This window comes from Rissa tridactyla, chromosome 5, assembly GCF_028500815.1.
Source record: "Rissa tridactyla isolate bRisTri1 chromosome 5, bRisTri1.patW.cur.20221130, whole genome shotgun sequence".
Taxonomy (NCBI): domain Eukaryota; kingdom Metazoa; phylum Chordata; class Aves; order Charadriiformes; family Laridae; genus Rissa; species Rissa tridactyla.
Window position 1 is genome coordinate 1,068,266 of NC_071470.1, and position 26,320 is coordinate 1,094,585.

Below are 26,320 nucleotides of genomic sequence, written 5' to 3' on the forward strand. Positions count from 1 at the left end.
AGTTCGGTTCACCAGCCCATAGTATTTTAAGGAGTGCTGCGTAAAGCTGCAGAGGTGGTGGTTTACTGGTGCACGACTAGTTGTTTTGCTACGAAAACCGCATTTCCGTGGACGAAGCACAGTGCTTAGCGATTTGTTGAACTCTTCAGCTCCATCAAGGGGCCTTGTTTAGTAACTGAGATGTAAGAAGGAGCATTCTTAATCCACTGACGTACTTCAGTTACGTGTTTGTTTCCTAAGAGGGAAATAAAACATAGTAGTTAAATGTTTTGTGATAAAGTCAGTTTGTGAGGCTTGCAATAGGAGGAAATGTTTAACTTGAAATAGTTTTATTTTACAGATCAAGAGTTACAGTACTGAAAAGTAATTAAAGCAAAAATTCAAACAATATATTCAAAGTTAACATTGGGGGAACGTGTGAAATCATATTTTAAAGGATTTTTTTTAAATGTAGCTTCTTGCATGGTAGCCCTGCAAACATTGTTATTTGGTATTCTAGGTATATAACGTAATAGGTCAGTATTTTAATTCTTAAAATTAAAAATAACTCTTCTCAAAAGAAGGTGTTTCCAGCAGCGAGCGGGCTGGCGTGAGCGCAGGTCTGACGGCGGAGGCTGCGGGAGACAGGCCCAGCGGGAGCCGGGGTGGACGGGGCAGAGCCCTCCTCATGCATCAGTTCCTAAACAAACACCTTGTGGCGAGAATTGATATTTCGGAGGATTATTTCCATCAGCAGACAAGCCGTGCACTTCCTGAAAATGGATTATTTTTCTGTTTTGCTCCTTACTCCCATCGATTGCCCGCTGACTTCTTATTAGAAAATATATTTAAAAAGGTCTTACATTAATCTCCACATGGAGTACAAATTAGCTGTGCTTCATCCATGAAACTCTGTAGCTGGAAAACTAAACTCAAAATCTTTCACGCAGGAAGAAAAATGTTCTTGACTATATTCCTTTCTCTCAAACAGGAGCTTTTTATTATATACACTATTTGTCAAGAATATGAGGCATATTTCTTGCTGAATACTTGGCCGTTGGCTTTTGTCTTGATAATGAAATACACACACACATGCTCTGAGCGCGTCTTGACAGCGGAGTGAACTTCATTATCCCGCAGAGACGTGGAGATCTGCTGCAGGAACGTTGGCTGGGCTGCGTGGTGTTCATCATGCGGACACCATTGCTCGTGGCAACGGCGGCGGGGGGCTGGTATTGTTCACTGGGGGGTTTGCCTGGCACCCATCTTTATTATTAGCACAGAGAAAATAACGCATTGGTCTTGAAGAACTACCAGGGGTGCAGACATAGATCTTTTGCTGGCATCTACTGTGAACTTTCAGAGTTCCTCAAGTTCCAGAAGCAGAAATAGGAAGACTTTTGCCACTGTTGCTTAATTTTCTTCTCAGTCATTACTTCCGATGGCACCCGTACAGTCAGTAATGAGAGGTTGTGTCCTACAGCGGTCGTCTTTAAAAGCTGAGCCCCACGCAGACAGTTCCTCTCTTGTTTCATTGCTCTCCGACGGAGTAAATCCCGCGGGAGGGACGTCAGGTCTCAAGGTGAGTCCCTGCCCGGTGGCGTGGGGCGAGGAAGGGTTCGTGTGCTGCCTCTACGCGAGGAATTGGACCGGGCTGGGCTTTCTTCTCGGGAAAGGCAGGTGTGTGAACCCTCCCAGACTGACGGGGGTATCCAAGGGGCATCGGTGGCGGTGGGCGAGGGAGGAGAGCCGCGCACGCAGAGTGTGCTGCCTGGGACCTGCTGGCAGCTGCTGCCCCTGCCCGGGAGAGAGGAGCAACAAAGACAAAACGCCGACGTCTGTGAAGGTCATTCTTCTCCTAAGAAAATGTACTCCATCTTTCTTTCTTGCTATTACTCTCTGTCAAGAAAAATCGTTCCTTCCAGCTAGAGCAGGTTTTGGCCTCCAGGAGTGCTTGCCGGCGCGAGTGATTGAGAGCTGCGGTCAGGAACGCGCTTCACCTGGCCCCAGAACGCGGCGCAGTTGTGGCTGTGCTGTGTTTCTGCCTCCTTGGAGAGGTTAAGCCTCATCGCTAAATGGCAAACTCAATTTGAATGGGGTTCTCTTAGCAATACTTGGAAGCAGATTTTTTCCCTTTGGCGTGTTTGTTTTCCCACTTGCTCCTAATATTAGTTGTTAATGGAATGGCATCTTCTGTAATTACAGTGGAGGCATGGTTCTGCTTTTAAAGTATAGTTATGAGGGGAAAATATTTGCAGTGTTCTGTTTCAGTTTATCTTTATTTATAAGCATGGCATTTAGAAGAATAGCATCCCATGTATAGCTTCAGAAGGAAAGCTGTAAAAGTGATTCTGTTGACGCTAATAATTTCAATCTTTGACCTGCAGTTCTGTGTTTTATAATGCACTTATTTGTGTTTTGCAATTTGTATTTAATTGCGTGTCTGAGAAGGCTCGTGCATAACATTCTTCCTGTAAATCTTTCATTAGTTTTATTTTCTCACCAGCAGAATGTGGCTGAATGCGACAGCAGCTGATTTGCAACTATAACTCTTCTCTTTTATTACTGATAATGACAGCCAACAATTTACTGGGTGTATTAGCTTTGCTTACGTGTTGTATAACTGAAGTTCTCAGGAAAATATTTTCACAAACATAGGACAACAAATGTCAGACTGACCTAATTATTGTTCTTCTCTACAGTTTCTGTGGGCTCTCTTCTGCGAGCTGGGGATGAGTGGTTTGAAAAAGTATTTGTTAGCAAAGTGTTCAGATTTATTATCCCACTCTTTATGGAAACATACTTCCCATTTCTGTTTAGCTGGTAGTCAGGGAATATTTTTACTCATGAAAGCAAAGGAAGGCTGCCCTAGCAGGGACTCAGGCCAAGAGATCCAAAAGAGAGGAGGTTATGGTGGCCAGCAGTCCTCTCGTCAGAGGACTTCCATCCTTCAGAAGAAAACAGGTTGTGTTCAGGCAGCATAGTCCATGCTGACCGTGGCCATCGCCATCAAATCACAGAATCATGGAATGGCCGGGGTTGGCAGGGCCCTCTGGAGATCACCCAGTCCCACCCCTGCCAGAGCAGGGTCACCCAGAGCAGGTGGCACAGGAACGCGTCCAGGCGGGTTTGGGATGTCTCCAGAGACGGAGGCTCCCCCACCTCTCTGGGCAGCCTGTGCCAGGGCTCTGCCACCCTCACAGCAAAGAAGTTCCTCCTCGTGTTGAGATGGAACTTCATGTGGTCAAGTTTGTGCCCGTTACCTCTTGTCCTGTCCCCGGGCACCACTGAGAAGAGTCTGGCCCCATCCTCCTGACACCCGCCCTTTAGCTCTTGCTGAGCATTGATGAGATCCCCTCTCAGCCTGCTCTGCTCCAGTGGAACAGCCCCAGGGCTCTCAGCCTTTCCTCAGCACAGAGGTGCTCCAGGCCCCTCATCATCTTGGTAGCCCTTTGCTGTCCCCTCTCCAGCAGTTCCCTGTCCTTCTTGAGCCGGGGAGCCCAGCACTGGCCCCAGTGCTCCAGCTGTGGCCTCCCCAGGGCAGAGCAGAGGGGGAGGATGACCTCTCCACCTGCTGGCCACGCTCTATTTAATGCCCCCCAGGATGCCATTGGCCTTCTTGGCCTCAAGGGCACAGATAACACAAATAACAGAAGGTAATCTCAAAGATTAGGAGTAGATCACTGGGTAGTATGAACAGGGGGGATGTAAGTGCCTGCAGGGCTGAACTGGTGTCCCATGGTGGGGAGGTTCTGGGCAGATGGAGCAGTCTGGCTCTGTGGGGAGCACGGGCGATGGAGGCATGGAGCTGGCTCTGAGCAAGGGTGGCAGCAGCACCTCGGTCTCCTACTGAGATTTGGTTCCCACTCCCAAGAACTGCCTCTGCGCTCCAGGCCAGCAGCTAGGGAGAAGTGGAAATACCTCAAAGCGCGCGGAGTCAGGGCCTTAAAGCAGCCGCTGACAGTCCTCTTTGAATCTGCATTGGAAGTGTTGCCATGAGGAGCTAAGAAACCTGTTGGATCAGCAGCACTGAGCACTCTTTGTGTAGTCTGTAAAATGATAACAGTATTACCAATTCCATCCCGTGAATAACATCTGCTTAATGAGACTCGCTGTCAGTAACCATCTAGGCAATATAAAGCCCGTTTGTTCGCGGTGGTGAATGTGACCACGATGGAGGAGATCAGGTGAAACGGCAGTTTCGGGGGGCTGGTAGCTGCCATTTCTAACAAAGATTATTCTGATTATTTGTTCAGGATTTGCTTTTTCTGTCTACCTTCTCTCTTTTTCTTTTTTTTTTTATTTTTTGTAAACTCTTGACAATAAAGCCTTTATAGGTCAGTTGCAAGAGTCCTTATTACTGCCCAGCATACCTTCCTGCCCTTCAGGGTTTGCTGTGCCTTTTGCCTGCTTTCTAATTTAATTCTGAAGTGCCGTTCACTAGCAAATTTTTGGGAACGAGTCAGGGATGACTGATTGCCCCAAACTTCTCCAACTCTTCAGATGTGTCTTCAAATAACCATATCATTTATTTTATCCGTATCCCATTAGCCTAGGTAAGTGCGAAGGAATAGGATTTCCTGGAAGCAGGTATAGACAGGAGTCTTGGGATTTGAGTTAAGGCAGTTGCAGTGCTTATATGTTATTGTTTTCCATAACATCATCATCAACATCATTGTCATCATACTCCTATTATTAATATTGTTCGTCTTGCTGTTCTTGTTCCTTGTGGCTGTATGAAAGTAGTGGTGTGCGGCTCCGAGGGCGCTTGGCCATCTCGCTGGTGGAGGAACGCTTCGGTCTGTGGGCCGTTGCACTCCATGGGGATTCTCGTTTCCGGCTGCAAGACTAGCATGGGTTGTTGAGAATAGTTTGCACTACAGCCTGTACGAATTAGCGGAGCTCTATGGCAAATTCATTATCCTTATTTGTCTTCAAGGTCAGGTCCAGAGTCGACGTACAACAGCGTGATTTGGCTGGCAATGCATTCTTCATGCCCTCAAACCATCTACAGACCCAGCTGCAGGCTTGCAGGACACGTTGGTTGGAAGCAGAATCATGTATCCAGCCACCAGTAGACGTGACCGTTCATCAGTAAATGCTGTAGTAGGTGTACTTGTGACGCTCATGTAAATATACACTTATATCTAGAATAAAAGAAAAATGGGGTATTTCGGCTGGGATAGGCCATTTCTCTCTCAGCTGCATATCAGAATATTCATGTGGCTGAAAGAGGTTTTAGCAGAAGTGAGCGTTCGTACGGCCGTCAGCAGCTCTTGCCATCAGAACAATTTACTAACAGTTAATGAAAGCTGTCTGTACTCCATTTTTGAAAACAATCAGTTCACATCCAAATTCTGAAAGCAACTATATATCACTCTTATTTGAGGAAATAAAATAATCTATTGGGTGTCTTCTGCAATTCCTGACTGCCTTGCTGTTGAAAAACCTCAAAAATATGAATCTCCCATAGATCACAATGTAGATATTCTCTCCCTAGCTCATTATTGCTCAGGGACATTTCCATGCACTTTTAGTACAGAGGGAATGAGCTTATGCAGATGTGGAGAGCTATCCCTGGACCAGCCTTTCATTTTGTTTTTATTATCAAATGGAGAAGTTTTTTTAATGCGATTTATTATGACGATAAAAGAGGAAGGTTCATTTCCCTGGGTTTCCACAGCCCTGCCTGCCCAGCTTTGCAACGACATCAAATTAAGAGCAGATGCTGTCGTGGGACAGAGAAGTGCTCGACCTCATCAGTTTTCAGCTCCTTCACCCTTCATTGTGAAGTGCTTTCCCGTTGGTTCCATTTTTGAAAAACTGCATTCACTGTTTCACAGTTTTTACAAGAAAATATTGTTGTGCCTCTGGTGCAGACAAGGAGAAATCGAATTTGTTGTCGTTACGTGCCTGCCTCCCCATTACCCTCCATACTAGGGTAGCATAGCAGATTCTGGAGCTTTAATAAGTAGCAGTGGTGCATCGAGGAGCACATTTACGGGGTCCCAGAATACCTTTGGCTGCACATTCGCCTCTTCAGGCATCGGGGATTTTTGCCTTCTTAAAACTTAATGTTCTTGAAACCTCTGACCGCTGGCAAAGGGATGACCTGGTTTCTGTAGCAGTGGCACGGCGACACGGGCTCCGGTCCCCCTCCCTGCCAGCGTGTGATTGTTTTGGGCTTCTACATCACAGAGTTACAGTAATCCAAATAACTCAGTCAGGATCCCCTGTAACTTTTAATAGCAGACTGCTAACCGCTTGGATTTGTTATGGTCATTTATCTAGGAATCTCTCTTGGGAGGACAAGGGCTGAATTGAAGGGCTATTCTGGAAATAAGAACCTGTGTTTGGGCCAGTGGCTGTGTTTTAAAAGGAGTCATTTTAGTGTCTTTAATGAAATTTAAAAATTTCTCCTTGAGTTTCAGCTTTGCTTATGATACTACACTGTGTTTAAGTAAATCAGTAAAGCAAAAGTAAGGACTGAAAAGGGCAGGTCGTTCTCTGGTTTATACCTCTACATCTGAAGAGGGGAAGATGGCGTTGTTAGTGGCTAGCTACTCTGTTCAGCCCCCATACGGAATCACAGAATCGTCTGCGTTGGAAGGGACCTTTAAGATCGTCGAGTCCAACTGTATTTATATTCCCAGAGAACAACCTGGAAGGCCGTGATGGGATTTAATGAACTGTCGTTATTCCCTAATGCCTGAGGGTGGTGATGGACTTACTGTGCAGCCGGGGTGGATAATCTAAAGATATGCTGCTGGCATTGTTCCTTATTTGAAAAAAAAAGTTTAATCTCAAATGAGATGTCCATTTACCTAAGCGTTACTTTCCATAGACGCCCATTTCCTTGTTAGCTTGAACAGATTTTTCCTGTTTAAAAGTAAGATGTGCGCTCCGGTTAGTGTATTGGCATTGCCTTAAAATTCCAGCCTCATGTTTCCTAATAACCCAGAGGGAAAAGGTGATAGTAGGACGTTCGTTGTGCCTTCGTAATCAAAATAATTGGATTTTTACAAGAATCAGGAACAGAGGGACTTCCTCCACTTCTGAAATTCTTAGGCTGTGCAAAACACAACTTATCTGTTTGGATTCTGACCTTGAGTTAGCTTGAAATGCGAAATCTAGTGTAGTTGAGAATCTAGACAAGTTGAGAAAGAGTAAATATTTTTAAAAAAAAAAGATCCTTTTTGTGTTTAGTTTTAGATACGTTACCAAAAGCCAGGAGGGCTAAAGTAAGTTCCTATTTTAGGGATAGTTGGTAATATTTTTCCTCTGATCAATGTTTATTTTTACATGTAATTTTCATTCAGGGACAACCCTGAATGCAAACGATACCCATCAACAAGAAAAGGTACCGTCAGCTGACAAAGGTGTTTCAGGTTTTGCATAGGGGTTGGTTGAGGTGTTTTCCCAGCAGTTCTTGCTCCGTTCCTGCTGACGGGCTGGAGGTTTCCTTGCTGCAGTTGAACATCCTCTTGCTTCAGGATGATAATTTCTGCTGACTCACCTCCTTTAACTCGAGACCTGGAAATCTCCCCTAGCCATAATTCACATAGATTTCCCTTGGATTGGGAGGTAATTATGAGAAGGGGAAGCCTTCTCTTCCAAGTCTTCTTCCATCTCTACCCAACTGACTCACCTCTTCGACAGCTTCATTAATTTTCTGAATATGAGAGGGAAGGCTAAATGGGCCTCAGCATCATTACCCACATAAGGGCTCATCACTCTTTTACAATATGATTTTTTCCATGAAGTTTAGCAATGTGCTAAGAAAAATAGGCAAAATATGCGAAGAAGCCACGTGATGAAATTACAGCGCAAATTTTTATACACTGAACCTCAGGGGCCTTTAGAGCGTTCTTTGTGGCTGACTCTGCAGCTGTCCAAAGCTGACTTTCTGGCTGTCCATTTGAGAAGAATGGGGTTTTATCTTAATATTTCAAAAAAACAATGTCTAATTAAAAAATGAAATGTAATTATATAGGGACTTGTGGGTTAATTTTAAGTAATACAAGTTGGCTGCTGCACGTTTCAGCACAATGATCTTTTTGGATATGATTTGAATTGACTGGTTACATAAAAACTAAGCCTGATGCCTTTTTCTTTCTTTCTCATGCTTCATAGAATGATCATAGAATCATAGAATTGTCAGGGTTGGAAGGGACCTTAAAGATCATCCAGTTCCAACCCCCCTGCCATGGGCAGGGACATCTCCCACTAGATCAGGTTGCTCAGAGCCCCGTGAAGCCTGGCCTTAAAAACTTCCAGGGATGGGGCTTCCACCCCCTCTCTGGGCAACCTGTGCCTGTGTCTCACCACCCTCATGGTGAAGAACTTCTTCCTAACGTCCAGTCTGAATCGACCCATCTCTAGTTTTGATCCATTCCCTCTAGTGCTACCATTACCCGACAGCCTAAAAAGTCCCTCCCCAGCTTTCTTGTAGCCCCCTTCAGATACTGGTAGGCCACCCTAAGGTCTCCTCGGAGCCTTCTTTTCTCCAGACTGAACAACCCCAACTCTCTCAGTCTGTCCTCATAGGAGAGGTGCTGCAGCCCTCGGATCATCCTCGTGGCCCTTCTCTGGACACGTTCCAGCACGTCCATCTCTCTCTTGTAGTAGGGGCTCCAGAACTGGACGCAGTGCTCCAGGTGGGGTCTCACGAGAGTGGAGTAGAGGGGGAGAATCGCCTCCCTCGCCCTGCTGGCCACGCTTCTCCCGATGCAGCCCAGGGTACGATTGGCTTTCTGGGCTGCTAGTGCACACTGACGGCTCATGTGGAGCCTCTCGTCCCCCAGCACCCCCAAGTCCTTTTCTTCAGGGCTGCTCTCAAGAAATATGATAGAATATCTCCAGCTGGAAGGGACCAATAAGGGTCATAGAATCACAGAATCACAGACTGGTTTGGGTGGGAAGGGACCTTAAAGCCCCCCCAGTGGCACCCCCTGCCCTGGGCAGGGACACCTCCCACCAGCCCAGGTTGCTCCAAGCCCCGTCCAACCTGGCCTTGAACCCCTCCAGGGATGGGGCAGCCACAGCTTCTCTGGGCACCCTGGGCCAGGGGCTCACCGCCCTCACAGCCAAGAATTTCTGCCTCAGATCTCATCTCAGTCTCCCCTCTGTCATTGGAAAACCCTTCCCCCTCGTCCCACGGCTCCCCTCCCTGCTCCAGAGTCCCTCCCCAGCTTTCCTGGAGCCCCTTGAGGGACTGGAAGGCCGCAGGGCGAGTGGAAGTGGACCAGCGCTGATCTCCATCCTGCGGAATCGTGCCTCCTGCCCTGGGAAGCAGCAGCGTCAGGCAACGCTTGTGGGGCTTTGTGACCGCCTGTCACGAGCAGCCACTGTCCCCGGTGGGTGCTGCTGGGTCCACACCCGCGCTCCAGCCACGCTGGCATTGCGCAGCTTCGAGTCGTCCAGGAAACACGTTACTTTATGTTAAAACAAAACAGAACTCAGATTAATCTGAATGCAGCTCTGCTGTGGAAAAGAGAGTGGTTTCGTTGTCAACATTGACTAGAATTGGAATGGAAAGGCTTTAAAAACAAGACATTTATCATTGCAAAGTTAGTAATTTTGTGCTAGCCTGTGGGGGAGTGCTCTTTTCGGCTGAATATGTTAGAGTTTGTTTTCAGAAAAAAATCAGGAGAACGTTTAGCACAGAAATACACATGGGTGAAGTTTTAGTGCTATGCCTCTGAAAGGACAGGTGTCTCACCGTCTAATTACCACTTGTGGAATAACCGACTGCTGCCAGTGAGTAGGAAGGTATGAAACGTGCACGCGTATGTGCAGGTATTTGTTGTGGGTGAGGTGGAGACGGTGCGCCTCTGTATTAAACCTATCAACGTAGGATGGATTTTGCAAACAACTCATTAGAAAGGTATAGCAGAGAAAAACTAGCACGGGAATATCCCAGCTGCTTAAGAGAGGCGATAAAATTATACACCAGTTTAATAAGAGAATGCAGGTTACTGAAAGCAGCTGGATATATAGAAGGAGCCTGCACATTCGAATTTGGGCGAGAGTAGCTTCAGTTTGCTTTGGGAGAATTGCTGGGGTGCCTCAGTGGGAACAGTCGGGACTTCAGGGTGCGTATATTACGAGAGGAAGAACGCGAGCTGGCGACGTGCCGTGTCTGTAACACAGACCCTTCCCGGACGTACTTGATCTGCCGTTTATTTCAAGATACTGTTTCTGGACTCTCCGGGGAGATAATGATGTGGACATCAGGAATGCGGCGGTTTGCAAAACCTGTGGGATCCTTTGGTGCAGAGAGGGGCACAAATTCATCAAGGGGAAAAGTTGTCCAGAAGACGGGACGTTTGTTCTTGAGGAAAAAAAGAAAGAGTAAATCCCACAGGCTAATGTCACAGATACTGGCTCGACTGGTTAAATTTTGGTGATTTTATTAACGTGGAGATTACTCGTGTTGTTAGAATGGATAAAAGAAAACAGTGTCTTACGGAAATATTAAATGTTAAAAAGTCAGCACATTTAAAAATACATTTTTAAATTTATTTGGTTAAAAAGTTAAGTATATAAAACAATCTAGTTTTTTTGTATTTCTTCTTGAAAAATTCAGTAAGCTGAATCTATTCATTCCAGCTCCATCAGACATCTTTTTCTATGCACAATATAGAATCTGTCCCTCGATTTATCTTCAGCTGGAGCAACCTTTAAGTTCATGTTTTTGTCATTTATTTTATTTATCTACATCACTGCCTTGCCATTTCATCAACTAATCTTAATTTCAGTTTCTTTTATTTCTGCACTCACTTCACTTCATGTGAGTGACCGAGTCTGTCTCTTACATTACAGATACATAGATTTTAATTTTTAGTTTTATAAGAGCCTTTTATTATCGGGGGTCAGTGTCAGCTGCGGCAGTTTGCTTTTTTCAGTGCAGTGTCGGGAGTCGCTGCTCCGTAACCTCTGAAAGGGGGGTTTGAGTCTCTTGGCTCTGTGAGGTGCCCTGGTGCGGTATCGCAGGGCTGGAGGGGCACCTCCTCCATTGACGGGACATTCACGTTCTCCATGAACCATGCACAAGCCCAGCTCCCAGCCGTGCTCGGTGGGTCACCGGTCGTTTTGGGGACTGTCACTGTGCCAGCAGCACCACAGCTCGCTTCCTCCTCCTCCTCCATCTCTTCTGTGCCTCCCCCGGGTCAGCAGGACCCGACTCCTGCGGCAGCAGAGGCTTACCCCAGTGCTGTACGGCCCGCCAGCTGGTTTGGCGCTGGAGATGTGATTGTCTAACATCTCCCGCGTGGGGTGGACGCCTCTTCCTGGCATTCGTCTGTTCAGTAGTTCAGCACAGAGCCCTCGATCACTCTGGGTTGCGCAGAGAAACGCATAGTGCGATGTGCCATCCGCTGGATACGATTATAATCACAGAATCATAGAATCGTTTTGGTTGGAAAAGACCTTTAAGATGATCAAGCCCAACCATTAACCCAGCACTGCCAAGCCCACCATTACCCGTGTCCCTCAGCACCACGTCTGCCCGGCTTTGAAATCCCTCCAGGGATGGCGACTCCACCACTGCCCTGGGCAGCCTCTTCCAATGCTTGACAGCCCTTTCCAGGTAAGAATTGTTCCCAATATCCATCCTAAACCTCCCCTGGTGCAACTTGGGGCCGTTCCCCCTTGTCCCATGGCCTGTTCCTTGGGAGAAGAGCCCGACCCCCCCTGGCTACCCCCTCCTTTCAGGTGACCAAATGTCAGCCATTCCAGGCAGGTGATTCCTAGCAGTCCTCTCCAAAGCATCCCGGTATGCAGCAGCATCTCAGTTCCACAGTGATCGACACACAGTGTCATATTTTCTCGGTATTGAGTAACAGGCGACACAAACCTAGGTTCACCTACTGACACGTGACACTAAATAATGTGTCATGCGTTGGGCGCCTTCCAGTCTCAACATCAGCGTACCCACCGCACACTTCATCTAGCTCAGGTGCTTTCCCATTTTCATTTCCTAAGTGTTTTTCTGCACGCCTCAAAGCTCCTCTTTCCTTTTCACATCTTCAGGAATTCTTCAGATCCATCGTATATATCCCTCTTGCGATGTAAGGATTCCAAACCCTGCCACACACTTCACGTGTTCGCAGTGTGCCGCGTACGTTTCTAATGCAGGCAACTTCACGCTCCTTTTCAGTCCGTGGCATTCCTTCTCTTACCTTGAAAATTTGTAAATGGTCTCTTTTCTTCCTCTGCAGGTAAATCATGGGAAGTTACAAAATTCTTTCCTGGCTACAGTTCAGCTACTGTTATGCTTCTTTTAGTGCACTTTTATACGCCTTTCACACTAAGCGTTTGCCGGCCATTTCCTCAGTCTGTCTTTTTTTGCAAAAATTAATTTTCTTGGGGTGGGGTTTTTTTGCAGTCCTACTAAATCAGACTCTCTTTCCGTCTCAGCACAGGAATCCATGACCTCTTGGGCCATTTTTGGATCAGCTTTTACTTGCAATATTGTTCTCCAAGGTATAGTCAGTGAGTCTGTGCATGGGAGGTTTTTATAAGTATTGTTAAGTTTAGCAGCTTTAGCCATTTCACCTTTTCTGATGTTTCGGGAGTCTTTGGCCTTTTAAGGTTTTGACTATTTTACAGCTTTCCACTGTGATTACTCAAATAATATTACGCAACGGTAGCTCAAGTCGGATTGTTTAAGTGTCTGAGTTGGACATTTAGTGAAAAATGACTTCTACAAACATAGCATTGTACTTGACATTTCTCCACGGAAGCCATTAAACAGGAGATTAATTCTTCTCCTTTGTGCTCAGTGCAGTTCTTATCTGCGCGAGTGACCCTGCTGACTACAAAAGGGCTTTTCATCTCGGTCATGGCTGTAGGACCGGCTCTTGTTTTGGTGCTTTGGAGAGGATTGAAGCCCGTCCCGCAGCAGCTCGTGGCAGGGGTGGGACGCGCGCCCTGTGCCACCCGGCCGGTGTCACACAGCCCGTTCCTCAGCGCACCCCAGTGAGAGCCAACAGACCGCCCTGTCTGTCCTCTCCATCACTCTTCCTCAAAGCAGCACGCGTCAGAACGTACTGTGGAATGAAAAAGGATGGACCAACATTACATGAAGTATCTTTTTTCTTTTTTTTTTTTAAGTAAGTGCAAGAAATACGAGTTTGCAGCTGCTCCGGTCACTGGTAGTTTTGCTGGTTGTAATAAACCTTCTGAACGTTCACAAACTAGCATCTAAATAGCACGGGGTTTCTTTACCCAACATTGCCACTGGAAAAATCTACAGGTTAGTTCTGCAGTATCATTAATAAGTATCTGCCAAGTACTTTGCAATTGGAAGTCTCGGATCCTTTTGTCTTCCATCTGATGCCCTTGCGGGGATTGTCTCTTTCACAGGCCATCAGCTGTGTCAAGAGAAATGCTCACGGAGGTTGTCGTACCTCAGAGAATTAGAGAAATCCTGCATTCCCCCCATCACCACTGGGACGTCATTTCTTCTGCCAGTAAAGATTTCCTTATAAGCATTCTCCATGCAAGTCCATCTTTATAAAAGGACATTGTGTTTTGATTATTTAGAACCTGGAGTCACAAAGGGCGTGTTGTAATTAGATTTACTTCGGTAGGAATTGAAAATATATTGTAGTAGTCAGAATCCCCAGGGGAAGGTTCCTAATAAAATGTCCATTGAACTTATTCATATGTGGAAGGAACAGTCAATATTTGAGGTACGAAATGTCAATAAAAGTAAAAAAGTATTAACATTCAGTGTATGTTACAGTGCGCGGCCTTGCCGGTTAGGATATTGCAGCTTTGTTTCACAGAGCTTCTGTGTGCTTTTAAAAGTATAACCTCTCAAGGAAAATAGAATTAGTCTGTTAAAAACAGAGCTCCCTGCTCGTGAAAGTGGGTAGGTTAATAGAAGGTATAATCTAATACATATATATTTTTCTAAAACTATCTTATAGAAGTGAAAGGTAAAATATCTGTAATGTTTTTCATTACTATGAATGCAGATGAGAGGAACATCTTTTAACATTTATGGGGGGAGGGGGCGTTGCTGGTGTCCTAATGGTAGCTGAGGACACCCAGCGTCTGCTTGCTGTTGTGTCTTCTCCACTGGCCTGGAGAGAAGACAGCAGTATAGAAAGTGTTAAGGCAGAGAAAATATGGCAGAATGTTGTTCCGTTCGCTTGATGTCCTCTTTAATGAACGTCTGACTCTTGCACAGGCTCCTGTGACACCCACCAGTCCTGCCTTCACTGCCAAGTCCTAAATCAGTGGCCCCGGATGACGTTGTTATTTCCCAGTCGGTCCTTCGGGGGTGGTGCCATCTGCTCCCATAGCCCCAGGCAAGCCACCAGCAGTAATTCCCAACCCGAGTGCCCCTGGAGGGGCTGATTTTCCCGCAGTGGCCGTAGTGTCACAAAGCCCATGGCACGTCCAGGTGTCGGTTCGTTGGCCGTCGTCTCTTGCTGGTCAGCCAGCCACAGGAGCGCGTCCCTTCGAGCCTTTCGCTCCTAAGGCGAGGGCTGGCCCGCGTCGGTTGGGTTGAACAGTTGGGTTGGGATTTTCGTCAGCCTCTTGTCTCCTTCCTGCTCCGTGTAGATCCTTTCATATCCCCCTTCCACTACAGCTTCCAGGAGTCAGCGAGCAACATTTACATCCTGAGAGTTGTCAATCTATTTACTGCATTAGAAACACGGTCTTCTTGGTAGTGGGGGAAAAAAAAAAAAACCAACAACAACTCAGAAAACTCTTAGTTTCCAGTACAAAAATGCCTGCTTATAAATTTAAAATGCACTTTTCAGGAATATTCTCTAACATTAACTTTAAATGTCCCGTTTGTTTTCTAGATTATTTGCGGAAAGGGCTGAGTTAATTCAAGTAAATTCCAGGTGTTTATTCATGGAATAAATGGAAACATGGGAAACACAGCGACTTATTTGCCTATGAGTTAAAATACCACTGTGAGACAGAGTTTAGGAGCTGTAACCGCTGCTGTAGAAAAGCAGATGTTTCGCTCCCCGTGGCTGCTCTGTAGCCGTCCTTTCTCCAGCCAGCACCTACGAGACTGACGTGAACTGAAAAGTTTTGCTGACTCTTAAATGTGAATTACTTCGTGTGCGGTACCAGGGTTGCATTAAATGCTTTGGCAGGTTTCCGGAGTCCCTTTCTGTTCCTGGGTTATATGGGTTTATTTAGTAATGAATAGAATTCTTTTTTTTTAAAAAGGAGTTTGTGCATGACTGTCTGCCTTGCTCTGTGTCTGTCTACTGTTTATCACGTTGCCCATTTCTCAGCTAGAGTCCACTTTGGGGTGAATAAAGGTAGATGTTGATTGTTTACAGTACCCTTTGTCTGCACCTTCCGTAACTTTCCCATTGTGGAAGCCAGACCAGGTACTTTCACACAAACACACGGTCCAAACATCCTCGTTCTTGCCTGTCCGTGTACATGGCTGATCTCAGTTTTTCAAGCATGGCGTGGCGGTTCCTGTCTTTCACGCTTTGTTTTACTCTTCTTTCAGGTCTCCTGTAATGGCTGGAGGTCTATTTGCCGTTAACCGGGAATGGTTTTGGGAGCTGGGAGGATATGATCCAGGATTAGAAATATGGGGAGGAGAGCAGTATGAAATCTCCTTTAAGGTAAGTCATCAAGTCACTTTATACAATACTTCTGTATAGTCTTACACCTCTGGATTTTTGTTTCTCAGGTGCTTTGTGATGATAGAATCACAGAATCATAGGGTTGGAAGGGCCCTCAGGAGATCACCCAGTCCCACCCCTGCCAGAGCAGGGTCACCCAGAGCAGGTGGCACAGGAACGCGTCCAGGCGGGGTTGGGATGTCTCCAGAGACGGAGACTCCACCACCTCTCTGGGCAGCCTGTGCCAGGGCTCTGCCACCCTCACAGCAAAGAAGTTCCTCCTCATGTTTAGGTGGAACTCCCTATGGTCAAGTTTGCACCCATTGCCCCTTGTCCTGCCCCTGGGCACCACTGAGAAGAGCCTGGCCCCATCCTCCTGACACCCACCCTGTCAGTATTTATAAGTGTTGATAAGATCCCCCCTCAGCCGTCTCTTTTACAGACTGAAGAGACCCAAGTCCCTCAGCCTTTCTTCATCAGAGAGGTGTTCCAGTCCCCTCAGCATCTTGGTGGCCCTTTGCTGTCCCCTCTCCAGCAGTTCCCTGTCCTTCTTGAGCCGGGGAGCCCAGCACTGGCCCCAGTGCTCCAGCTGTGGCCTCCCCGGGGCAGAGCAGAGGGGGAGGATGACCTCTCCACCTGCTGGCCATGCTCTATTTAATGCCCCCCAGGATGCCGTTGGCCTTCTTGGTCACGAGGGCACATTGCTGGCTAACGGTCATCCTGTTGTCCACCAGGATGATGCCGTCATTCATACTGGCTTTTGTCTTTTAAGTAAAATTAGTTTAGTACAATACTACATTTTTTTCTTTAGGAATTTCCACTAATTTCACAGAGAACTATGCCATAAATATGTGCTCCAGAAGCCGTACAAAAATCTCACTGCATGCAGTTCCCTCTGAAGGCCTGGTAGCTTACCACCATCAAAGAGTGAGGTTCTACCTTGTTCCTTCCATCAAGTCTTCTCCACTTACCTTCTCTCAGACACTGCATTTACTTCATGCTCAAGTGTTGAGCTCAGCTCAATATGCCAGGAGAGAACTAATCCAGAGAAAAAGAAAATTGCACGATTTTCTGCCCAGCTCAACAAGTTTAATCATCGCTGGGGGCAAGCTGGAGTCTGCTGGGGGAAATGAGTGGGAATGGAAAGAGAAAGTTGTAGGAAGAAGGACCCCTTTCCACAGCAGTGAATCACTAGATCAGCTCAGCTGCTGTGAGCTGTTATCTACTGGCCAAATTTTCAAAATCAGGTGATTTTTTAAATTGCATTTCAATGATTGTAATGATGAAATGTAGGGAGTTTTCAGGTGCTCAGGTTATGTACAACCAGCCGTGATACACCCTCAGATCCCTTGTGCCGATGTGTATTCAGATCAGTTACTTGGCTTTCACGCATCAAGTTGAAAGTCTTGTTGCTTTCCACATGAGAAATGGGTATTTGCATTAGTTTGAAATGACTAACATGTCTAATTTTGAAAAATAAGTTTATTATGTTCCAGTATACCCAAAGACTTAAGAACTTCACCTCACGGCCTCTACATGGAAAGATTTTCAGTGACTTGTTAGCATTTAATGACATAGATGAATTGAGTCAAGCATACTTGGGTAAAGCTTGGAACTGAAACTAGAATTCACATTTAGCTTCGGGACCTTTCCAGCCTACTTCCAAACTCCGGCAGGGTGAAGCTCAGTAAATAAATCTGGTATGTCAGCCATGACTAATATCATACATCTCGCCGCATCTGAGTTTCAACAGTGATTAAAACAGTAGAGCCGAAGCCATTCTGTGGAGCAAAACATACGGCGTGACCCGGCACGGGATGGCCAAGCTGTCTTCACAGCAATTACCAAGAACAACAAAGTGGTTTCTATTAACCGTGCTACTCTCACGTTTCTCCAAATCATTTTTATACCCCAGCAAAATAAAACAGGAAGGCAGGGCAAACCCAGTGGCTAGGCAGTGTATTTAGAATATATTGATTTACATTCTGTCCATTCAGGTTGTTTCAGAGGCAAATGTAAGTAGTCACTGGTAGCTGTCACGACGGTCTCTGACAGGTCACCCAAGATTTCATTATCCTGTCTCAAATATTCTTTTTATTTGTCGTCACAAAGAATATTCTTGTGATGTTCTCCAGTCTTTGTACAGAAACCATGGTAACAGTGCTGGAAATTGAGATCCTAGATTGTCCCAGGGTGTTTTGCTCAAGTGATGGATTTTTTTGGAGGCAGCTGTGTCACACTGGGCTCATTTCAGTCGTATCTCCTGGTTCATCTCATTAGTATATACCGACCTTGGGGTCCCTGTCCTTTCTTATTAGTGTTAAAAGAAGAAAAAAATACTCTTTGTAAATGATGGACAAATAGGAACAACTTTCTCTTTGAAGAATTTAACAGATGTAAGTTTTAAAAGGAAGGCTGATGTTTTGTTTGGAATGGCAAAAAAAGGGAGAAAAATCATGGAGGCGGGAGGGAGAAATCAAAAGGACTGGTTTTTATTATGGCAGAATCACCAATATCAGCTTGGGAAAGGTTTCTGCTTCAACAGTTTCTACTGTAGCTGTAGATTCAGTCATCTTAAAACCTATTTCAGTGGGGACAAGTTAGCCAGACGGTTTAATTTACCGGCTTTATTGACAAAACTTGGGAAGATGGCAGACTTGCCATCTGTCTGTTATTCACAAAGTCAGTGAAGAAGCCAGACGACCATCCTGGTCCAGTTCCCTCGGCTGCTTGAGTGGGTCTGAAACTACATCTGACCCTTGCTTAGAGTGTCCACGTCCATGGCCCGTGGAAGTGCCGTGGGATGGGTACCCTGTGTTGGTGTCATGTCTCACGTTAATGGAATTTTGCTTGGCAAATAGTTATATCCTGCCTCAAGAACATGTCTAACCACCAGACATTTAGCTGTCCTCACTCCTTTCTTCTTTAACTCCTTTAATTCCTAATATTTTGCAAAAAACATGACTCGTTTCCATTAAAAATTCGTGGAAAGCAGCTGATTTGAAATCTCTTGTAATCGTGGGAAATTCACATTTAGAGGACTGTTTCAAGCTGAGCTTTAACCTCAGTGACAGACGTGGTGTTCCTTTTGCGTGCATTAAGAAGTGCATGGCCAGCAGGTGGAGGGAGGTCATCCTCCCCCTCTGCTCTGCCCTGGGGAGGCCACAGCTGGAGCACTGGGTCCGGTTCTGGGCTCCCCAGTTCCAGGAGGACAGGGAACTGCTGGAGAGAGTTCAGCAGGGGCTACGATGGTGATCAGGGGCCTGGAGCACCTCTGTGCTGAGGAAAGGCTGAGAGCCCTGGGGCTGTTCCGCTGGAGAAGATCAGGCTGAGAGGGGATGTCATCAATGCTCAGCAAGAGCTAAAGGGTGGGTGTCAGGAGGATGGGGCCAGGCTCTTTTCAGTGGTGCCCGGGGACAGGACAAGGGGTAACGGGCACAAATTGACCACAGGAAGTTCCATCTCAACACGAGGAGGAACTTCTTTGCTGTGAGGGAGGCAGAGCCCTGGCACAGGCTGCCCAGAGAGGTGGGGGAGTCTCCGTCTCTGGAGACATCCCAACCCCGCCTGGACGCGTTCCTGTGCCACCTGCTCTGGGTGACCCTGCTCTGGCAGGGGTGGGACTGGGTGATCTCCAGAGGGCCCTTCCAACCCCCACCATTATGGGATTCTGTGATTCATCCTGACCCGTGCCCGGCTCCATGGGCTGGAGGAGCAGCGCGACCAGGGCGTTTCTCGTCCTCTGCTCAGTGATGCATTTTAAACCCCACGGATTGACGGACCCTTCTGCTGAGCATTTTCACAGCAGGTCCAGGTACTGTGGCATAGACCACTGTGGCGTGTGTCTCTAATTAGAACCACTGATATTTTGACGCAAAGGTAAGCTGAGGGTATGTTAAGGATGCATTTTGGTAAACGTGTGTGTTAAATATCATGTTTATATGTCCGAATTCACTGGTGGCAAATGTGGAATGATGCTTAAGAAACAGTACATGTTTGATATTCTCTGGCCTAATTTTATTTGGAGGATTTCTGAGATGTTGGAATGAAACTTCACCCCACAGAAACGTTCGCACGCCAAGGGGAAAAGATCACTTGATGATCAATACCCTGTTAAGAAAAAGCATCTTCTCGACCAAAAGCCTCTGCGTTACTGACCAGAGACACCCACAGTCACCTCCACAACTCCACTTGCAGAAGTGTTTGCCCCAAGGCAGGTGGGAAGCCACAAGTGAAAGCGTGCGCTTAGAGAGTCAGAGAAAGGGCATCTTTCAGAAAAGTATGGTGGCTACATCTCTGCTAGGCAAGACTCAGTGAAATAGTTTGTCTAAAGTCCTCTGACGTAGGGAATTATTAGCTGCTTCATCGTGAACTTCATACCGACTCCTCTGCTCTGCTTTGCAGACCCCAGACACGCAAGGGATGGACGGCTGGCGCTGGGTCCAGGGCCATCGTGCGAGCTCGAAGGAACCACTAATAATAGCAGAGCCATGTTGCTTTATGGGTTCAAGGCGCTAAGACAGACTTCAAGGACTGATTAAAAATTGGATTAGCAGGAAAAGTGGTTGCCTGGGGAGCTGGGCAGCAGCTCCCGAGGAGAAGGGGTCGAACCACGTTTAGGAAGGGTGCTCAGGCTGGGCAGCTTGGGGGGAAAGTGTCGATGTTGATGTTTCTCTGCGGGTTGAGGCACCTTCCCTGGAGGGATTTAAAAGCCGGGCAGACGTAGTGCTTAGAGATATGGTATAGTGATGGGTTTTGTCAGCGTTAGGTAGATGGTTGGACTCGATGCTCTGAACGGTCCCTTCCAACCCAGGCGATTCCAGGATTCTATGATTCTGTGTGACCGGGGGTGACAGACACAGGGCTCAGTGCAGAGCGCGGCCTTTTTCTGGGGGGGAGGTGGCATTATCTCGTCGTACGGGGACAGAAGTTGGGCGGTGTGAGCAAAAGGAGATGTTTGTGTGTGCGTGGGGGAAAGGGTGTTCGATGGAAAAAAGAGAGATACTACAGAGAGTGAGTCCACAGTGAATCTAAATGTACTGCGGTGCAATTCGGTAAGTGTCTCCAAAATACAGAACACTTCATTGTGTTTCTGTGACGTTTGGAACCCTGCCATAGCAGGAAAGGAAACTTCCTCCGGCTTCAGGCATGCCTGTTCCAGGTGCTGAGCTGTCAGGAACACAGGGAGACGGGTTTAAAAAAAAACAACCTCTGCAGCTTAAAAATTTGCTTGACCTTTATTTCCTCGACTACAAAAACCCGACGTATTTCTCTTTTGTTCCTGTCTTGCTGGGAAACGTTGCAGCGAGCGCAGCACCAGCTGCCATGCGGAACCACTGCGGTTCCCACGTTCAGTGGCGGTGGGGCAGCCACAGCCCGCGTCTCCGAATACGACCTCTTCATTAAATAGTTGCTTAGATTAATTTTTACATAAGAAATAATGCGCAGCATTTTAATTTTTTTGTCAGCATAACCCCGGGATCAATTTTTTGATTAAAAAGATGTCTGGTATCTTGCTGACGCTGCTCTTCAGCGTGTGAAAGCTGGCAAAGCGCTGGCCCTGGCCTGATCGGTAGCGTCTCCTCTCAATAACCAGGGAAGCCACTATTTAGGAAATCCTTAATTTAAATCTGTTGGAAAGGCACAGTTTATGGTAGTAATCTCCAAAATATAGAGCGGTAAGAGACTCTCATTTCCTGCGTTTGCTGAAGATCCTTTGCCCTGGACGTTCCTTAGGCATCATAAATCACACTTTAACAAAAGTGCTGATGGTGCCGCCCGAGCCAGTCACCCGTATCTAGAATTGGTTCGTCCTTATCCGTGCCGACACATCTTCCAGATGCTCTTCATCCCTGTTTCCCAAGTTCATTAGCCCCTTTCTTTATCGTCATTATCATCATCGTTATTCCTTCCCTCCACTGCTGGCAGTCTTGGCAGGAGACAGGGCATGGGGGAGCGTTACCCCTCTCAATGCGGTTGAAACCTGTATGAAGAGCTGACAAACATGGAATATTGCCACTTTTCACAACATTTTAGAGGTGCCGGTGAGTACTGTTGAAGTATCCGCAGTCGTCAGTTCCCAGTTTACACGGTACAGTTTGAATACCCCTGACAGGAATCCCCACTGCGCCACAAGCGAGCGGTTCTGCTGTTTGTGAACCCATTGACTGCGGATTTGCAGTCAGTGATCCTGTTTTTCAGTTTTTTTCCTGCATTTAGCTGAGCGTTCCCACTACATGGAAAAATTGACAGGAAAGCATTCTTCTTTCTCCTTTTCCACAACTGCTAAGTCTGTTCTTTTGGCTTATATTTCAGGAAGAGTGACTGAAAAATCCCACAGAGTTTTTATATTCGTATTTTCTACAACTCCTTCAGCCCCGCTGTGGTGATACCCCTCTCCTGTTTGTAGTCTGTGCTTCCTGCACAACGCTCAGGGCGCCGAGCTGGCAGCGTTGCCTGCCATGCTTCATATTCCTCTCCCACCCGTGCGCTGTGTTTGCTGTTCCCGTCCATTTCTGTGTCTCTCCCTGTTGCCTCTCTTGTTACTGACCCTCCGTGTTGTTTCTCAATTAGTTTTTGAAGTCCGATCCAAAATTCATTCAGTCCCCCCTCAGTCTTTTCCATGATTTGCTGGATGTTGCTGTTCCCGTTCCACAGCAGCGCCTCCTCCCCGCCAACAGCCACGCGTCTCCCGGGCGGTGGTTGCGGTGGCGGTGCAGCCTATGGCCTGGGTCTCCTTCTCCCGTGCACCGTGTTTACATTTTCCAGATAGTCCCCGGGCTGGATCGCTCATAAACTAGATAGATAAGGCAGGGGATTAAAAAAACAACACAAAACAAAACAAAAAAAACACAAGAGCAAGCAGAACTCAATTTTAAAGACAAAGAAATGACGTGAAAAGAAGGTGGTTCACCCAAAAGCCAAAAAAGACGACTGAGGGGGGATCTTATCAACACTTATAAATACTGACGGGGGGGTGTCAGGAGGATGGGGTCAGGCTCTTCTCAGTGGTGCCCGGGGACAGGACAAGGGGTAACGGGCACAAACTTGACCACAGGAAGTTCCATCTCAACACGAGGAGGAACTTCTTTGCTGTGAGGGTGGCAGAGCCCTGGCACAGGCTGCCCAGAGAGGTGGGGGAGTCTCCGTCTCTGGAGACATCCCAAACCCGCCTGGACGCGTTCCTGTGCCACCTGCTCTGGGTTACCCTGCTCTGGCAGGGGTGGGACTGGGTGATCTCCAGAGGGCCCTGCCAACCCCGGCCAGTCTGGGATTCTGTGTGATCTGACACCGAAGCCCCAGTCAGGAGCCAAGCCCCGTAGCTGCAGCACCAGCTCCTCCAACGCCGCGTTGATGCTTCCCATTGGCTTCAACCATCCCTCTGAAATGTCTCACAACACTCTGCTGGAAGGAGCTCTATAAAGTGCCGTGTAGTGTAGAGTTGACACATAAACCACTCTTCTTTTGACCTTTCCAAGCTGACATTGCATCGTTTGGGTTTTGTCCATGTTTTATATACCTCAGCTGCAGCGCGGACTTGTGGCTCTTGTAGGAAGGAGGCGTTGGCCATGCCGAGAGGCTCATTGCCCGCTCCTTAGATGCGCAGAGTGGCATCGGTGGTGTGGAATCGTTTGGCCAATGTGCCACGCCACCTGCATCCCTTTCCTCGATCGCTGGGGCTCTGTAATATTTAAGGCAGAAGTCATTCTCCAATTTCTTGCGTTTAGCGCAGGTGACATAAAAGTGCACATTTTAAAGACAAAGTTGCCAGAATCGATCTTCCCAGGAAAATATAAAAAATGCTTTTAAAATCATTCTGAAGCTAAAAGATAAACAGGAACAGCTGCTAAATGTCCTCCAAGGCAGCCCCTGATTCATTTCAATTACCCTGCACGGCGCACCCCAGGTGCAGCACAGCGTTTTTGAGTTTCATATCTATCAAATCTGAGCCTCACACAAAGTGTTATTTCCTCCCACCCGTTATTGCCTCAGCATATCTGACAGGGGTTTTTTTCTAATTCCTTTTCTCCTTTTCTTTTCTTATTTTTCGTACTGCTATCCTGCTGCTTCAGAGGAAATGCAATATATGTCTCCTTCGGCTCTCGTCGGCTGCGTTAAAGTAATACTGGCCTCTCTCTATATATATTTATCTGCTTTCTTGTCTTTTAAATTTATTCTGGGGCTGACCTTCCTCTGAGTCAAACCGCTGTCGTATCCACTCTTCAAAGGCTAAGAAACCTTGATTAATCACTGTAATATCTTGTCTGTCCTTTGAAATAACACTTTAATTCAGAAAACAGGAGCAAATAGTAAATTTAGGTCTGCGCTTTCATTGGGGCACTGGGTCGTTCGGAGACAGCCACGGAGAGGAGGTGCCTGCTAAAGCGGGTGCAAATGATGTGACATCCAAATGAAGGATCAGTAGAAAGGTGAATAACATTTTTTTTTAACTATGGCATTACCCAACTTATTTTATCAGTACCATTTTTAAGATTTTTGATGTTTACGAACATGTTTTCCAGTGAATTAGGCAGCATGGGATTGAACAGGTAAGGACTTCAAGGTTTTCTTTCAGCAGCAAATTTTACAAAATGTTTTTGAAAAGAAAATAACGAACGTGCCTACATGGCATTGCAGGACTGCTCCGGGCGGTAAGGAGCTGTTCTGGCGAGGAGGCAGAGCGCTCGTTTGGGTCCCCATTTCCAACCCACCAGTAAATTTCCTCCCCGAGGACTGTGCTGGGTGGGAGGCAGAGGGGATATCCCCACACATACTCAAATACTCTTGGTTCTGTCAACTGTCAACACAGAAACATCGAATCACAGACTGGTTTGGGTGGGAAGGGACCTTCAAGCCCCCCCAGTGGCACCCCCTGCCCTGGGCAGGGACACCTCCCACCAGCCCAGGTTGCTCCAAGCCCCGTCCAACCTGGCCTTGAACCCCTCCAGGGATGGGGCAGCCACAGCTTCTCTGGGCACCCTGGGCCAGGGGCTCACCGCCCTCACAGCCAAGAATTTCTGCCTCACATCTCATCTCAGTCTCCCCTCTTTGAGTTTGAAGGCATCACCCCTCATCCTATCACTACATGCCCTTGTAAAACGTATGTGCAGAATCATTTGGCAGCAATGCCCCGGGCAGCTGCCTTGGTCACCCCGTGCCACCAAGCAGGACAGTTGGCCTCCTCTCCTGCGATGCACCAGGAGATGCTGTTCTCGGGCTGGCACCAGGAGCTCCTGGCCCTCGGCTCAGAGTTCACTGGCCGTGTCGGGAGGTGGAGGGTCGCCCTCAGCTTTACCCTACCATGCACGGGTGTCCATGGAGTTTCAGGACAAAGCCAAGCATGTCATCTTGTCCCACCTTCTGTGGTTTCAAACCTTCCTTATCCATGTACACTAGCGTACGTAGGTCTATCCTGTAATGTGGTGCAGATCTTCCAACACTTACCAGGTGCCAGCTGGATGCCGTCGCTCACAGCTAAGGGCTTGTAAGGGCTAAAACACAAGTGACCCAGAAGCAGCAGCTTCCTAAACCCCTTTGCAACTCAAAACTTTGCTCTCCACCCCCTGTTTTCTCCATCCTCCACGTGAATAGCACAGTCAGCCTCAGGGGCTGAATTCCACGTGCCACCTTCAGCAAGTGCTTTGTCCCACTCAGCCACCCATATTGCAGACCCCACGTTGGGTGTTTGGCATCTGCGTGTTCAGGTCACTAAAATCTAGTCCCGAGCTCACCCCAGAACCAGGCCGATACACCCCCTGCAACACAAACCGGCGAGCAGAGCCAAAGAGGCCAAACTCTTGCCCATTTTCACCATTGTTTCAAATGAACGGAATTAATCATTCTGTTTTCCTGAGACTTCAAAAAGCCAGTAGCTACAGCCAGCTGGTGGGCAGGGCTAAAGAGATGGACTGAGAAGCGTATGGTAAAAAAGTGTGCAGATGCACATTGCTCTCCGCAGGCTTCGTGCAGAATGTCACGTGTTTGTGATCACATCACATTTTCCGGTACCTTTTTTTTTAAGGGTCTGTTTCCCATTGTTTTAATTCGGGGCGTATCAGCTTTCGGATGAACTCCTTTCTGTATGGAAGTTGTTGGTGAAACTTCAGTTGTCTATGTTCTGCTCTGCTTTAGCCTCAGTCGCAAACCTATTTCATGCCCTTCGCTCCAGAGGGGATCAAAAACGGATAAAATTCCTTCATACACGTAATGCACGGACCTAAATTCTCATCCAGATTCATGGAGATGTTTCATGAAGCATCTTTATGTGTGTCCACATAAAGAGACATGGAAAGGACCGGCCTTCTCTCTTGCTCAGCTTTGGTGCAATTTTGTTTTAAATTGGGTGGGAGGGGGATGAGGCTTTTTGTTTTCAGTCTAAAGGCTGAAAGCTGAGACCACAAGTGGAATAACAGCCATTCTGCTGTGAAGTTGTGGGCGACAAAACCTTGTTTTGCCAGGATTAGGAAATAATTTTTGTAATACTCTAAATTAATTTTCACTCTAACTTAACTGTAAACTCTTGCGGTGCGGTTGCTTTTAGGACACTTAAAGCGTCCTGCTTGGGGATGCTGGGGGTGGTTGTTGTTGTTGTTGTTTTCCAATTCCCTGATTTGCAACATGGAATTGCTTTGTTTGAACTGGGTAAGTTATGAAAGCTGTCAGTACACTACGTAAGTCATCGAATAGCCACGCTGGACTTTGGTGGCTGGCGTTTCTACACCAGA

At 47.0% G+C, this 26,320-nt stretch overlaps 1 protein-coding gene across 2 annotated transcripts in view; it reads left to right on the forward strand.

Moving 5' to 3' along the window:
• GALNTL6 (polypeptide N-acetylgalactosaminyltransferase like 6) overlaps positions 1 to 26,320 on the forward strand; it is a 451,077-nt gene that overhangs the window by 390,748 nt on the left and 34,009 nt on the right. For both annotated transcript variants that reach the window (XM_054204217.1, XM_054204218.1), the window contains one exon: positions 15,479 to 15,596. In XM_054204217.1, coding sequence (XP_054060192.1) covers positions 15,479 to 15,596 — 118 coding nt within the window. The remainder of the gene's footprint in view (positions 1 to 15,478; positions 15,597 to 26,320) is intronic.